Source organism: Coptis chinensis, chromosome 5 (genome assembly GCF_015680905.1).
Source record: "Coptis chinensis isolate HL-2020 chromosome 5, ASM1568090v1, whole genome shotgun sequence".
Lineage (NCBI taxonomy): Eukaryota > Viridiplantae > Streptophyta > Magnoliopsida > Ranunculales > Ranunculaceae > Coptis > Coptis chinensis.
The window spans coordinates 5,298,322-5,315,689 of NC_141460.1; the positions used below are offsets into that span (position 1 = coordinate 5,298,322).

At 37.2% G+C, this 17,368-nt stretch overlaps 1 protein-coding gene and 1 long non-coding RNA gene across 2 annotated transcripts; one reads left to right on the plus strand and one right to left on the minus strand.

Moving 5' to 3' along the window:
• Positions 1–2,118: 2,118 nt before the first annotated feature.
• Positions 2,119–4,257, minus strand: LOC147496374 (uncharacterized). Its single transcript, XM_086562563.1, is given in 5 exon segments — positions 2,119–2,395; positions 2,495–2,669; positions 2,826–3,467; positions 3,470–3,514; positions 3,586–4,257. Coding segments are annotated over 5 exon segments (1,743 nt in total). The 3' UTR covers positions 2,119–2,186.
• Positions 4,258–7,950: 3,693 nt separating this feature from the next.
• Positions 7,951–14,712, plus strand: LOC147496375 (uncharacterized). The gene is made up of 2 exons (XR_015196586.1): positions 7,951–8,517; positions 14,385–14,712. It is a non-coding gene; the product is annotated as an uncharacterized LOC147496375 (long non-coding RNA).
• The last annotated feature ends 2,656 nt before the right edge of the window (positions 14,713–17,368 follow it).

A 17,368-nucleotide genomic window follows, 5' to 3' on the forward strand; every position in this document is an offset into this window, starting at 1 on the left:
CTTCCCATCGTCATGTTGAATCCATGGCTACTATGAACGTTAACACGAGAGATTCCAACAATCCAGTTCCATATATAATTCTTTGAGCATAGAACACCCCCACATCAAGTGATTAGTGTCATCTTCTTCATTTTTACAGAAACAACACCTTGAAGCAAGCCTTTACACCCTTTTCGTTCACCCTGTCGTCAGTTGAAATCGCTCTCCGAATGATCTTCCGAACACTTCCCGAATGGTTTGGAGCTTGGTTTACATGGCTAGGCTGTTAGGATCAACTCCCCAAATTACGAATTTTGCCAAAAAAAAAAAAAAATACGATGTAAGGGTGTCCCGGTTTATCTGGGTTTAAAATTGTACCGGTTCGATGGTCCAACTGTCGGTTTCGCTTAGACCTTGGGGCTATTTGTTTTTTTGTGTTAAGTTATAAGAGGGTCTTATAAGACCATGTGTTATAAGAGGGTCTTATAAGATAGTCTTATAAAGTGGTTTGTTTTTTATTTTAAGTTCCTCTTATAAGCACTTGTAAAAATAGAAAAAACAAATACATGACATCTTATAGATGGTTATTTGACAAATATAACCCTACTTTACATCACATTTAACTTGAATATATTAATTTGAAACAAACGTATAGTTTGATTTTTGGTTTCAAATCAATTTTAATAATTAAAATATCGATTTTAGGAAACTACCTTAATTGGCAGTAGTGGTGGTAGTGGAGGTGATGATATTGGTTTTAATAGCACGGTGATGGTGGTGGTAGTAGAAGTGGTGGATGTCTTAATAGCACGGTGGTGGTGGTGGTGGTGATAGTCTTAATAGTACGGTGGTGGTGGTAGTAGAGGTGATGATATTGGTCTTAATAGTACGGTGGTGGTGGTGGTGGTGGTGGTGATAGTCTTAATAGTACGGTGGTAGTGGTGGTGGAGGTAATGATGGTGGTGGTGATGGTGGTGGTAGTGGTGGTGATGGTGGTAGTGGCAGCAGTGGTGGTGGTGGTGGTGGTAGTCGGTGGTGGTTAGGGTAATGGAGTTATTTGGAAAATAAAATAATGAAAAGGGAAGAAGAGAGAAATGAGGCTAGGGGTATATGGACGGGGGTGTTTGTGTCATTTTTCAAGTTATAAGATTTATAGAATTGAAGTAGATCCAATTTTGGTACTTATAGAATTGGAGCCTCTTATAAGACATTTCTAGTAGAATGCCTCTTATAAGAGGCAAAAAACAAACCAAAAAAATGTCCAAAATCACTGGGCCACATCTTATAAGAGGTTATAAGACCTCAAGGTCTTATAAGAGGCAAAAACAAATGGCCCCCTACAGTCCAACCATAAGCAATGTTTTGAAAACTGAACCGGTGATCGAACCGATTTTCTATTGAAATGGTCGGACCTGGTTCAACCAAGGTTTGACCTGGTTGAACCGATTTGCCTATATTTATAATCCCTGTTTCTATAATATATACTTCATAATTGATTTTTCAATTAATGACATGCAACAATATATTGAGTCGAATCACTTGAGGACGACACAATTATGCAGAATCAGATTACACTCATTTCTATATATATAAACTTGCAAAATATATAGGCATACATGTCAGAAAGTTCGGTGGAGGCTTCACTCCAGAGTCCAGAGTCCAGAGTCCAGAGTACTTAATTGCCCATTGAGCAACTTGACACTAAGTTTAGATCACTATGTTATCGATCTTTTAGCAAAGAAACAACTAATAGTACTTGTAATAAAGTCACTCTAGCTACAATGCATATCATCAGCATCATCTTGACTGGTGAACGGCTGTTGTCCTTGTTCCATCGTCCTTAGTAACTCCATCATACCTGTAAAACCAAATAAGGGATAAAGGACTATTTAATTAATTAATAGCTATTTGAAATAAAACTATTGTTGATCCCAACTATGAATAAGTTGACTTACCCATCTCTTCATAAGTTTGATCTACTATTGGAACTTCATTTGTCGTCGACCAATTTTCAGGTATTTCATTTTCTTGTAAATTTTCTTCTAAAGGAGATGCATCTTCTAGGACCCATTCCCCAACTAACTCCATTTCTTCAAAAGAAATAGGATCATATGACTTTTTCTTTATAACATTCCTGAGACAATTGATTACAAATTTATAAAATGGTGGTAGACAAATTTAAGGCGAACATAGACAAAGTTGAGTACTTACGGATTTGCTAAACGTAGATTAGTTTGAACATAGACAAGATCATTAAGCCTTTGGTGCTCCAACCTGTTCCTTCTATCAGTATGTATTCGCTCAAAAACACTCCAATTTCGCTCGCATCCTGATGAACTACAGGTTTGGCTCAAAATTCTTATTGCCATCTTTTGCAAATTTGGTGCAGATCCACCAAAGTTTTTCCACCAATTAGCTACAAAAGAGTGATCCCAATACATACATATATTCATAAGCTAAAAACCACTTAACATACAAGAATGAAATTATAAGCAATAAATTAAAATTTACTAACCTGGAAGCATACTTGCACGTGCATTTTTTGCCATGATCCGACCAAAATCCCCAGCTGCCTCTCTATATGCTACGATCTCCTCATTGATTTTTTCTTGTTTGACAAAGTCTCCATCATACATCTTCTCAATGCAATCCAAAAGTTCAGAAAAAATACTGTGGTGATCATTAAAAATCTTTTATTGTAGAAAATACTCTAGATTCAACCAATATCCTCGGCCAGATGTAACTTGGCATGAAGTTGATTTTCCCAAATGAGCATCAATGATATCCAAAAATCAACCATAATCATCGGGCTGTTTTTGCATGCTCTTTTAATTGCCACCCCCTACCAATCGCATGCCTTCAAACACATAGCCCATGGCGGTCTTTTCATCACTATCCACCATACGCAATATCTTCACCAATGGCTCACCAATTCTAACAATCTTCTCACAAGATGACCAAAAGTCAGATGATAAAACCGACTCCTTGAACTTTTTTCCATTATTGTGCTTTGGCCATGGGCTGTCCAACCAATCATTACATGTGACCATATGTTGCAGAGCATTTTTGTTATTGATAAGGCTTTGCAAGGTCAAAAAATTGGTTGCAAATCTAGTGGCCACTTTGGATCGAATCGGTTCTCTTCCTTTCGTTTTCTTTCTCATCAACATAACAACGTGTGTATGATTATAAACAAATTTTGTTACCTCCCTTGCTGTATCTATAACCCTTTTCACGTCAACAAATTTATCAAAGTCCTCAAGCATCAAATCAATACAATGAGCAACACATGAAGAAAAAAAAATATGAGGATATTCCTCACCAACATCCTTCCCGCCGCATCGATAGTTTGTCGCATTATCAGTAACCATTTGAACCACATTCTCTGCTCCAACAAAATCTATCACTTCCTTGAAAAGACCGAAAAGCAAAAGGGCTGTCTTCGAATGTTCTGAAGCATCAACTGATTTCAAAAAATATCGTTTCTTTTAGGACAATAAACAAGAAAGTTAATTAATGTCCTACTTCTTTTATCCTTCCAACCATCACCATTAGTGTACAACCTTTTTCTCCACTCCCCCTGAATGTTTCGACAAATTCCATTACGGATTGAACACTTTTCTCTAAAACCGGACCCCGAATATCATAATACGAAGGTCCCTTATACCCTGGACCTATAGAAGCTACCGCATCAATCATCGGCTGAAATAGATAAGAATTTACTGCATTAAAGGGGATACACGCATCATACATCCACTTCCCAATAGCTAAGTGTGCTTCAAGTATTTTATCTCTACTTGCTAGCACACTCTTAATTCCTGGTTGTGCACCTGGAGTAGTTCGTGGAGCAAAGTAATTGCTAATCTGTTTTTTCCCCTTTAATTTTTTCCCATTATTTATCACCTGACTTTCACGAGGTTCGTCTTCTTCAGTGTCCTCATCATTTATCACCACACATTCTCCATTATATTTTCTCTTTTTCCCTGTTGCAGCACTACTAACACTACACTCAATTTCATATCGAACTTCAGAGGGGACACCTTTACATGATTTTGCATCACCTTTCTTACCAGCTAGGTGTTCTTTCATTCTATGTATTCCACCCCCTTGGTATACTTTTTGACAATAGTTACATTTAAGTATTACTCGGTTTTTTCCTTTTGGGTCCGACACAATCTCACAATGTCCCCAGGCAAAATCCGATTTACCGCGAGTAGAATTGATATTTAGAGTGGATTCATTGTTGATATCAGTAGCAGTAGCAGTAATATTTTCCATTCTATCATAATAAAAAAAAAGTAAATAAAAAGAGCTATTTATTAGTACCTGAAGTTTTTGCAAGTGGTTCTCACTTCTCAGTTGGTGTTAAAGAATTTGATCGATTTGAAATTTTGTAGAATTTGGATTTTAAGGAGAATGGGGGTTTTCTCTTCTTTGGATTTTAAGGAGTGATAAAATGAGAAACCAAAAGTTGCTCATTAATTAGAAATCGGTTCATACCGGTTGGTTGGTTCACCGGTTTACCGGTTCAACCCTCGGTTTGATGTGAACCAATGGTTCAACCATTTTCTCTATATTTTGCCCAACCGAACCGAAAATTTTCCGGTTCCGGTCGGACCCCGGTTCAACCACCGGTCCGGTCCGGTTTTCTAAACACTGTCCATAAGTTTCAGTTTTCATCTACCCAAACCGAAAATAGTACTGAATCCGGTTGGTCTGGTTCACCAGTCCGACTTTCTAAACACTTTTCCACTAATTATCAGCAGCTGGCGTGGGATATACGATTGTCTCAAGCTCCAAAACAACCCATTTCGACCATTTGAAAACCACACTAGGTTCAGAAATCCGTATCATAATCCAAACGATAATACTTAATCCACCATGATTTTATGATTAGATAGAGCTACCAAACAATCCCGTTATACTGGAAAAAAATTCAGAAAAATCCATGAAAATTTTGCTTGTAGCTAGTTTGCAAACAACGGAAAAATGTAACTTTAGGATCGTCACTTCATAACCAAATTCAATGAGAAGACAAAGACATGCACTAAACGGTTTTCTAGTCCAATGTGATGAAGGCGAGGTGGGTATTTGGATACGTGAATACGTCCAATATAATGCAGTAACAACCACCCCTTCTAACCCAAATATTGACTATGCGTTGTCATGAAACTTACAATCGGCGCTTCTTCACCAGTGCAAGGGATTCAATCCCTATCATATTTTAATTTTTTTCTTAATCTGCAAAATCGTATTTTTAGGAGAAGAATAGTTACAAAGATGTGTTAATTAATATAGATCGAGAGGTATGTACAAGCACCGTACCCCTCTAATTTCAATCAAATATGAAATAATTAATTAAGTTGCTACTGGTAATTCCCAACCGAGTGAATCACGTTAATAATAATAAAAAAAAATTAAAAAATCCAAATGTGTTTTGGAGTCGGTAAATATGCACTTAGCTTTTTCTTTTTTTTTTGGAATCCCTCCTTATCTTGAAGCTTTTCTTTCACCTTGTCAATTGCATCAGAGCTCTCAACCTAAAAGAAGAAAAAGAAGGGAGAAAGAAAAGAGTGGAAGGACCCAATGAGAGCCGTGCAACAACTTGTCGAGGAATCGGATTTTAAAATTTCAATTAAATTAGATTTAATTGACTGTTAAAATCGATTAGGCTTTGCTAACTATAGTTAAGAATGACCAACTAGTTTTAACAAGTGTCGGTTTCCTATTCGTCCCACAAGAATATGTGCCTACATATAAAATTCACAGCCATCAGTCTAGATCTGAGGTACGGTCACTTAATTAGATTATAAAACATGTTTCCTCGTCAAGAGTCCAAATTGCTACCACTGCCACTTGTCAAACATGCGTCACTCACAATTAACTCATTTGGAAACTAACAACTGAGTTGATACCCACATGCTATAAACTAATAGTGTTTTTTTAAGTTTTGTTTGGGTTCAAGAGTGAAGTACAATAGTATTACATAATGTTATCATATCACTTGGTATTATCAATGTTAACAAGACGACATTGCTTTTGTGTTCAAGAGTGAAGTACAATAGTACTACATCATGTTATCACGTCACTTGGTATTATCAGTGTTAATAAGATATTGTTCCAAAAACTAAAGATTAATTGTTGAAAATATAAATACCCGCATATGTATTTGTGCCTTGATTAGATTGATTAGCCAAAGAAAATGTTAAATGATGGCTGGGGCGCTTGGGCTGAGCCGTGCCCTAATGAGATTGATCAGCCGAAGAAAAAAGTTTGATGGTTTCATAGATACTCTACAAATTACCATAGTTATGAAAACTTCACAACAGTCCACGATAGTTCCGAGAATACTCAACAGTGGCACTAGGCACTACCACAACTATCTCTTAATATATTATATCAACCTTCACGAATGGCGAGACCCCGAGAAGTAATAGTGTAACACCTTTTGGTTCAATTGTTCAACGACCACTTTCAAATACAAGAGAAGATAGTAACAAAGACAAGAGCCTAGGTGGGTTAGGTGCTCATCTAGAGAACGTACAAAGTTAAGTAGAAACAAAGGAGTGTTGTGAAGGAGATTCTCAATCCTCACACATAGGGAGATACAAGACAAGACACCATATGTAAATACATTAGAAAGACTGGAAAAATAACACAGTAGCAAATCATGGCCAACCAACAAGTAATTTCCAACTGAGTACTAAGTCCCTGAAGCAGTAGTTTCTCCTCTCACAAAATATTGTTAACATTGAGTCGGCTCTCTACGTTCTTTTCCAAGTACTATTTCCAAGTACTAGTCTTCCAGTTTTTTGAACATATCATTTGTGTCGGTTTCCAAAGCGACAAAGTACTTCCAATCTTCTAAGAGATATAAAATCGGACAACTTCTAGCTCAATTGGTTGTGTACCCCTCTCCTCATAGGAAAGGTTGCAAGTTCTAATCCCACCAAGTGTTGGTTGAAATTTCTTTCTTGCATAATTATGTGATGGGCATTTGGGGCAAGTGAGCCTTCATGCTAGTGACAAGGGTGCTACTATGATAGGAGGACCAAGAAGTGAAAATAAGTCTTCAGAGACAAGGTGGAGGCGGCTGGGTCTACTTAAAATGGCACATTGGCGAGAGCCTTCAGGCTAGGTTCCCTTCAGGGTTTATGAGCCTTCAGGCAATGTATGTAAGCCTTCAGGCTAGTGTCCCTTCGAGGTTGATGAGCCTTCAGGCAATGTAAGCCTTCGGGCTAGGGTCCTTCGATGTAACCGGTGTGGGTTTGCCTTAACCCTCTAAATATTTCAAAAAAAAAACAACCAGACAACATCACAAGCTTTCTTATTCAATATCTATCAGACGCCCACTTCCATATATCTCCAACTTTATCGTCTCCAACATCATCCAAACCATTTATAGTTTATGGCCAACAAATCGACTACCTCGTTTTTCCACATTTCGAAATCAAGGTTTCCATCGAAACTTCTAATATCAACGATAGGAGTCCCAAAATTTTCAACAATTCTTGTTATGGAATAAAGAGCAAAGGAGAACAGTCGCTATGTTGGTGGAACTCTTAATGGTGTTTTAGGGATAGAAAGCAATGACATCACAGAACTAGTAACGGTAGTAAACATCATCCAATGTTTTAGAGTATCCGTATTTAATGTCGCCAGGTAGTATTCTGTTCTTTTTAGAGTATGTGATATTTTTCAGTCCGTATTCTCAAAAGCCTGTGCATTTTGGTAATTTTGTGTTTAAATTATTGATACTCATACAAACAAATTGAAAACCCGGTACAATAGTAAGCATGTGCTACAAAATCAAAATTAGAACTTTAAATCTATCTAATAAGATAGGGTTTTTTTTTCACTAAAAGACAAAATTATAATAAAGGACGGTCCAGATCTGTTTGAGAGAAATCTAACGGTAGAGATGCGGGTTTCATTTTAACGATACCATCTGGCTCGAGAACAAAGGCTGTGGAGCGTCCCAAGATACGCTTTTGATTCTCGGGCCACCATTTGTAACATCAAAGGAAGAGTTTTGTGTTGTTTGGTACGATTCCCTTTACTCCTTGGTACGATTCCCTTACTCCCAAACAAGGAGAAACTTGGTTATCGTTTGCAACCCATGGGGAAAGTGGTGTACTTCCGAACCCTGTTTGCAAGAGCCATCCAAACTTTTATCGTTGAAGGAAGTTGCATTCATTTAAGCTTTTACAAGAACCATCCAAATTTTTTTTGTTGAAGGAAGTTGCATTCATTGAAGCTTTTACAGCTTTTACAAAGATGATGATGCTCAGCAGGCGATGATGTCCCTTTAAGGTTGTATTTGGGGGATAAAGCTTCCAAAGATTTAATTTCAAGCTTAATCCCTTTAAGGTTGCACATTTCGTTTTTTAATTTCAAGCTTAATCCTCACCATCCCTCAACAGTTTCTCCAACAAAGACAAATCCTCACCATCCCTCAACAGTTTCGATACATTGTTTTCAAAGCTCAGCCTTGAGGATCAAAAGAATTTGAAATATAATTATTTCGGCATTTTAGAGGTACGATTACAATCTCTATTTGAGTATCTATCTATTGAATATCATTTTGTTTGGATTGGATTGTAATTTAGCTTGGTTTTTGTTGTTTAGTGTTTGATTGGTTGGATTAAAATGAGCTGGTTACTATTCCGTTGTTAGATTTGGGTGTTTTGATGTGAGTTATTTGAAAATGTTAGATTTGGTTGTTTTGTTTGGATCTTTGCATTGGTATTAACTTGAGATTGTTTTTCTTAGTGTTAGTTGATACATTGTACTGCTTGCATATTGCGATTTGTTAAGTGATTGTTTTGATTAAATGGTGTCTTGATTTTAATTGCGATTTTAATTGGATCTTTGCATTGGTGAAGAATGGCTTCTGTTTGGTATTCGCGGCTTCCGTAAGTTCGCATTTAATTATATAACTGTATCTCGATGCTTTTTAATTAGGTGTCCAACAATTTACTACTGTGAGTCTTCGTCGTGTTCTTTGATTATAGCTCCATTTTGATTATTTAACTTTGCATTTTTGCGAATTGATGCTTCCTAGGCAATCATGGTTAAAGAGTGCATGGAAGAGAGAGGAAGGGAATCGTTAGTTCACCCAGTCAATTCCATAGCACGCCATCCTATTGAACCTCCCAATCTGGTATATGTGCCTCCACATCGAAGAAATGTTGTATATGTGCCTCCTAATCGAAGATCAACTGCGACTCCCAATGTTTTATTTGTTGTGCCTCCTAATTGAAGATCTAATGCGGCTCCTAATAGGTTATCCGTTGTGCATCCTAATCAAAAATCTCTTGCGGCTCTTAATAGGTTATCTGTCGTGCCTCCTAATCGAAGATCTCCCGCGGCTCTTGATAGATTATTTGTTGTGCCTCCTAATCGACAATCTCCCGCGGCTCCTAATGTCTTATCTGTTATTTCTCATCATCGAAGATCTACTGTGCCTCCCAATCTCTTATCTATTGTGCCTCCCAGTCAAAGCTCTATTGTACTTCCTAATCGGAGATCTATGGCACAACGTCTTCGAAGAGAAAAAGATATCGATCAAAGGACTATAGCACAACAAAATCGGAGACGGAGGGAAAAAGACGTCATATCTGATTACATATCAGATTCCTTTAAGAAAATGAGGTCAACGCACGAAATTGGGTCCTCTTCATCTATCACGGAAGTTGTGTCCTCTTCATCTATCACGGAAGATGTTACAATGCAAAGTTGTGAAGATAATACTATGTAAGTCAAGTGTTTAAATTCTCACTCTTATGTTAGGTTTCAACATAACGTAAAGCGTGATATATCATAGGTCTATTTTTGCAGTGATCATGATATGACTGGATTTGATGAAAGTGAAGAAGAAATTCTTAATCCTCATAGAGGCCATGTGCTTCCTGTTCCAAATCGCCGCCACTTTCTAGGAAAGATGGATGTTCTCTGTCCATTTTGTTCGGCCCTTCATTGGAAAGATGAACAGTTATCAAAATCAAGGCGCAACTGACCTTTATTTGGAACTTGCTGCATTACAAGGAAAAGTTAAGCTACCGCTTCTTTTCCACCACTTGCCTCCGCACTTAAATCTTTATTCAAGGATCTAATAAACGTGCAAGATTATTCCGTGGAGCAGATTCGCAATACAATGTGTGTAATGCCTTTACCGATCTTGGTTGCAAATTTAACGATCGTGTGTTACATGGACGGGTCCGACCTCATTCATCGCTCATGGGGAGTTGCGGCACCAAATCGGTTCATTGTTGCCTGATCCGGGGATGGAACCTAAGTTTTCACAACTTTATATTTATGATCCCCTAGCTGCTTTGGATCACCGCCACAATCGCAACCCGAATTTGTCAAGGGAAGTGTTTAAAACTGTACAAGAAACTCTTCTGCAGACCCACAAGTTTTGTGATATCTATAAGCAAGCATTTGAGGTTTTAACTGAAAATGCTTCTGAGAATAACAATGTTCCGGTCCATCTACACTATGATCCGTGTTCGGATAGACGAAGGTACAATCTTCCGACAACTGATGAGATCGCAGTGATATTGCCTGGAGATGGGAGTAAGGTTGATGCCATGCGTGATATTGTACTTCGCTTGAGAGGAGGGCATGAGTTGGAACGGATAAGCGAATGTCATCCCGTTTATTTGCCTTTGCATTATGCTCTTCTGTTTCCTTATAGGGATTTGGGTTGGTCACCTGATTTGAAGTTGTGGGACGTCAAGAGAAATGCTCCAAGCAATGCAAGACTTACCCAATTATTGTATTACGCCTACCGTTTGTTTGAACGACCCCACCTGAGTACTCATCTTCTTGCCGGGTGTAAATTGTTGCATGAATTTTTGGTTGATGCTTGGGCTGCATATGAAACAGAACCGGCTGCGATACATTAGACTAAATCAAGACACCATCCGTTCGGATGTGTACAAGTGCTTGACAGATGTTGCACTTGAGGGATTAAGTCCTGATCAAATTGGCCAACGGTTCATTTTGCCTTCCTCGCATGTTGGAAGTCCAAGGCACATGTACGAGATTTTTCAGGATTCAATGGCTATCACCCGACACTATAAGCACCCATATATTTTTCTTACGGTGACTGCAAACCCTAATTGGCAAGAAATTAAAGATGCGCTCAAGGAACACCAAACTTCGACACTTCGGCTTGAAATAGTTGCACGGGTATTCGAGCTGAAACAAAAAACAATTATGAAAGAAATTTTGAAAAATGATATCTTCGGTCGGGTGGTTGCATATGTTTATACCATTGAATTTCAAAAGAGTGGTCTTCCACACATGCATTGCCTTTTATTTCTTGCGCATGATGACAAGATCTGAAACAGTGAGTAAGTTGATAAATTTGTATGTGCTGAATTCCCGGACCCGACACCCACCCCCGCATTGTTTGAAACAAAGAAGAAGTGCATGGTTCATGGCCCCTGTGGTGATCAAGATCCGAGTGCTTCATGTATGGAAAATGGTCGATGCACTAAAAGCTATCCAAAAGAGTTTGCGGAGGAAACAATTATGGATAAAAAAAGGGTACTCCATTTACCGAAGGCGCGACACTGGCAAGAAATATTTTGTGAAGAGGAAGAATAAAATGGTTAAAGTTGATAATGGAGATGTTGTTCCCTACAATGCATATCTGTCTGAAATGTTTGATTTCCATATCAATGTTGAAGTTTATGCATCGTGTCAAGCTGTTAAATATATTAACAAGTACATCTACAAAGGCTATGACAAAGCAACAGTGGTGGCGGCAGGAACAAATGATGAGATTCAGCAATATATCGATGCAAGGTACATTGGACCAATAGAAGTTGCATGTCATCTATTTCAGAATCCAATGCATAAAGAGTTTCCAAGTGTCCAACGATTGGCACTTCATTTGGAAGGTATGCATAGGGTTGTTTTCAATAGCAAAGACCCCATGGATGCAATTCTTGCCCAAGCCAGAGACCAAACTTCAACACTGACAGCTTTCTTTAAGCGTTGTGTTGAAGATCCAGATGCACGTGCATATACCTATCAAGAGTTTGCACGACACTATGTTTTCCACAAAGACTCTCAAGAGTGGACTCCTAGGACTCAGGGACTTTCCATTGGTAGGATGTATTTTGCAACCCTAATGTCGGGGAACGGTTTTATCTACGCTTGCTACTTACTGTTGTAAAAGGGCCTACCTCCTTTGCATATCTTTATGAAGTCGGTGATACCGTGTACAACACATACAAAGAAGCATGTATTGCCCGTGGGCTATTGGAAGCTGATGATGAGTGGATACAAATGCCTAGAAGAGGCGGCGATAATGAAAACTGGATATCAACTGCGGAGGTTGTTTTGTGTAATTCTTTTAGAGTGTCATCCGTTACGACCAGATCTACTTTGGAGCAAATTTGCATCGAATATATGTGATGATCTTGGACACTGGCTTCGAACAAAGCACGGCATCCCAGATCCAACTAATGAGCAAATAACAGATTACGGCTTATATCTGGTGGAACAAGTCCTTTTAGAATCTGGGAGGACATTGGAAAATTTCCCGCCCATGCCAAAGCCAAAAGAGGATTGGAGCAAAATTGTTGGCAATAGGCTCATTTGGGAGCAACGCCAACTTCAGCATGAAGGCATAGGAGAAGAGGCTGCAGTTGATGTGAGTCGTCTTAATGACGAACAACTTCATGCTTACACTGCTGTGACTGATTCAGTATTTGGTGACAAGGGCAAACTTTTCTTTTTGAATGGAGCAGCTAGTACAGGGAAAACTTTTTTGTATAATACAATTGCAAAGGCCTGCAAAGATGGGTCTTATTGTCATCATGGTGGCATCATCGAATTACATCTCATATTATTGCGGTGGACGACCGCTCATTCTACATTTAAAATTCCAATTGATGTGATGGATACCACTTTTTTCGCGGCTTCACTAAACATTCGACCTTGTCGACCTATTTAAAGAAACAAAACTAATTGTTTGGGATAAGGTGCCCATGCAACATAGATATTGTGTTGAGGTCGTGGATAGAACACTTCAAGATATTTGTGGAAACAAGAAGATATTTGGTGGTATCACTACGGTTCTTGGTGGTGATTTTTCGACAAACACTTTGTTATACCGTTAGGCGGAGAGAGCAATTTGTTGGTGCATCACTACTGGCTCTTTCCTTTGGAGTTATTTAGAAGTTTTGCACTTGGTACAGAACATGCGGCTTGAAATAGCAGAGTCCGAGAATGTCAAATTCGCCGATTTTTTGTTGGAGGTGTGCTACTAATGCCTTCTAATTAGAATGTTTTTTTCTCCATTAGTTCCATATATAAACGAACTATTTTAGAAACTAATGAATTCATTTTTGCTTTGATTCATTTAGATTGGTTCAATCCCAAAGAATGCGTACAATTGCCGAATGGAATACACAAGTGTACCAATATCCAAGAACTCATCTTCTCTGTCTATCCCCAATTGGATGTTATGGACACACCGGCTCCAAATTTCTTAACTGATCGCACTATTCTTGCTGCCCGTAATGATGATGTGAGTGCAATTAATGAGGTTGCACTGAATTTGTTTCCTGGTGAAGCGCTTGAGTATTTGGCTGCAGATAAAATCATCGAAGATGATATTGATAATCCAAGTGGGGCTCAATATCCCACCGAGTTTCTGAACTCCCTCGACCCTTCTAGCTTACCATCTTTCAATCTCAAGTTAAAACCTAGATGCCCTATAATGTTGCTCAGGAACATAGCACCTAAAGATGGCCTTTGCAATGGGACACGACTTATGGTGCTTCAATGTGCGAGTAAAGTCCGATCCTTCAAGCCAAATTTTTGACTGGAGAGAAAGCTGGAAATCCAATACTCATCCCAAGAATATCTCTGGCTCCCTCAAATTCAGAGTTGCCTTTCAAACTATAAAGACGACAATTCCCTGTTCGACTAGCTTATGCCATGACAATTAATAAGTCGCAAGGCCAGTCAGTGAAATATGTTGGCATTGATTTGAGGACACCGGTTTTCAGTCATGGGCAACTCTATGTGGCCATGTCCAGATGTACTTCTTCAAAAGAATATCTGTTTTTCTTCCACCTAATGCAAGAAATTGTACTACAAATGTCGTATACCCAGAAGTTCTTCTCTAAGGACATCGATACCAATGAGAAAAGGCAAGTGAGAAATTAAAGAATGTTACTTTTATTGGTTTAGAAATTAAAGAATATGTTGTATCCATATATATGCTATGTAAGTTCTTATGATAGTTTTTTTTTTTTGATAGCGTGAATACTTAAAAATAAGAATAAAGATTATTTTATTTTGAGAACCATCACTTTTGTAAACAATATGCTAAATGTATCAAGTCTAAAAAAAATCATGTGTATGTGGTTTGTTTGCAGGTACCAAGTTAAATTACCATAATTTTTCAGCGACATGATTGTAGTCTTTGCTCCATGGCGCATTTATCCATATGGTAGCAGAATGGTGTGAACAGTATGCATAAAGGGGAGAATGAGAGAAATGAGGAACTCGATCAGTGGGAGTGGAGTATTTATTTTATTTTATTTTTCCCTTTCGTTACTAGAATTAGCCCCAGGTGAAAATTTATGCAAAGTCTTCTTTAATGTTTAATGAGTTGTCTTTTAGTTTTAGAAGTAATTTGTGTTATGTATAAATATGAAGTTATATATTTTGGTATGGTTGATCTATGAGAATTGTATTGTTTGATTTTCAGGTTATGACAGAATTTAGGTTTTTGAAATGTTGAAAATACAAAGGAGACTCTGCTAGATTTTTTTATTTTTTTTAAAAAAAAATGATGATGCTCTTAATTGAAGACTCTCTCCCTTTATTTTCATCATTCTCATTCTGATATGTATTGAATTAATGAATGTGTAAGGGTATGTGTAATGAGTTGGTTTGAAAGAAATGAAATGCATAGAATTGCAATAATTAAGCTCACTTGAGTATGCGTATGAAATGATTATGAAGTATAAAACTGTTGGAAATGGTTATATCATCGATCCAATACTACCATAGAGATGGTCTCTCTTGGGGTGTTGTTCAAAAGCAATGTGTCTAGAGTGCCGACTGGCACGGGCATTTACTAGTTAATAAATAGTTAAATATCAAAATAATAATAATAACAGCAAAAACTTATGCGTGTTTCAAAATCTCTCACAAAATAATGACTCAATAGAAAAAATATACAACCCCTCGTAACAAATAAGATAATTTTCTTGTGTTGCTCTTTCTTTTGTAATGTATCAATATGATAGCCGGGTATTTAGGAACCCCTCTCCACTGTCGAGTAGGCAATTTGTAATCCCCATAGTTGTTCAATTTTGAAACACCTCCCTCACAAAAATTAGAACAAACCCTCTATTTATTAATAATTTAGAAAAGCCTCCATAATATCACTTAAATTATATAATTATTCCCAATTTCCCTCGCTAATATTAGAACAAACCATCTATTTATTAAAAATTTAGAAAAACCTCCCTAATATCACTTAAATTATATAATTATTCCCAATACAATTACCAATTACAATTAGAATCTAAAAAAATCATGTTAACTATCGAACTCGAATGACGGGTTTTAAGACTTTAAGACTTTAGAAAAAAAAAGAAAACCAATGTGCAGCATGGTTTGCATACTTGTGTATCAAAGATTAGGCATGAAGACGCGACTAGGAGACTACCAGTCGGTACCCGCATGGAGAAAGAAGAAATACGATGGGACCTTTTTGTTTCCTTTTTTTTTTATAGCTTCAAGGGCATTTTTGTCACACCAATAAAGGACCTTTGGGCTTTGTCATACCAATAAATGGCTCCCTTCACCAAATTGATTGAAATTTAATTTTCATTTAAACATTTGTTTTCCAAATTTTTAGCATAAAACAAAAAATACATTATATTCCAATAGTCTTGCCAAAAAACACAAATAATCTTTGGTGAAGTTTTAGACTTTCAGTAAAGACTCTTCTAAAATTTCGGACTATGGTTGAATTTGTCACATTGGAATTTGGAAGCTTCTTTAAAAACATCTTGAAATTAACTGGGATAATTTGTCTGTAAATTGCAAAACTTAGTTTTACATATTGTAGGTTGTATTTTGGATGCATGTTGGTGCATGGTCCTCAAGTAATTAATGGGACAAGATTCCAACCATTCGATGAATCCTAGATAGAAAAACATTTTTACCTGGTTGAAAAATCTTATCCATATTATATATTAATCTAGGTCTATTTGATTAGGGCATCTCCAATGGAGAGTGGAAAAATCCACCTCCACATAGGCTCCACATAGGCGCCATTAGGATTATACACTCTAGAGAAATCCCAAATACATAAAGTGTATATTTACTATTTATGGCTATTCCAATGGTAGGTGGAGGCAAATGTGTAAAAATAGATAGCAACGGACTTAAACTGTCACAGCCCATTCAAAATAATGTAAAATAACGGATTTGGTCCGTCGCAAAAGCTTAAAACAAATAGTGGTCCACTTTCAAACGTCATTCAAAGCAACGTCCGTGTTTTTAAGTTTAATATATCACTGAGCGATGGACTTAAACCGTCGCAAACAGAAAAATAAAGCTTCAAACGTGTGTTGAAGTGACGTCCGAGTTTTTAAATTAAACAGACGTTATTTTAAGTGACGTCCGGGCTTTTTATTAACTAATAGCGAGAGGGGGAATTCCTCACCCTCTCTATTAGCTAATACACTATTACCTACGGTATAGCACCCCCATTGGAGAGAGTTTTTTTATATTTGGGGTGTAACTGCACGTACAATATAATAACAAACATAATTTTGGATATACGAATGCTAAGAAGCAAGTGAGCAACTCTTTTTAAATTAAGGATAGAACTAAAACACGTGACCCACCACAAAAAAAAAAGTCCAATGTGATTGGTTGTTGGAAATAAAATAACAAGTCAAATTCTCTCTCTATCTCCTCTCTCCTCTCTCCTCTTTTCTCTCTCTCTACCAACCAATCACAACCGATTTCGGATGGTTTTTTTGTGCTGGACCATGTGGTGTAGTCGCCCCCTTAAATTAATACTTTGGTGTTACCCGTCACCTGATATATTATTTATATTTATTTGAAATATAATAGTAAATATTAAATAAAATTGTTATATGCATAAAATATCGCCAAATATTGCAAAATATTCTCAAATATCACAAATATCATTGAAATATTGTCGATATTTGCAGTCGTATATATCTCTGAATATATCATAATATTTATATATATTTTTTTTTTCTGAAATCTAGATAGATATCCCCAAATATCATGATATATCAGGATATTTTGTATTATGCTACCAATGGATATGTTTTTTCTCATTATCGGGATTATTTTTCGCTGGCAG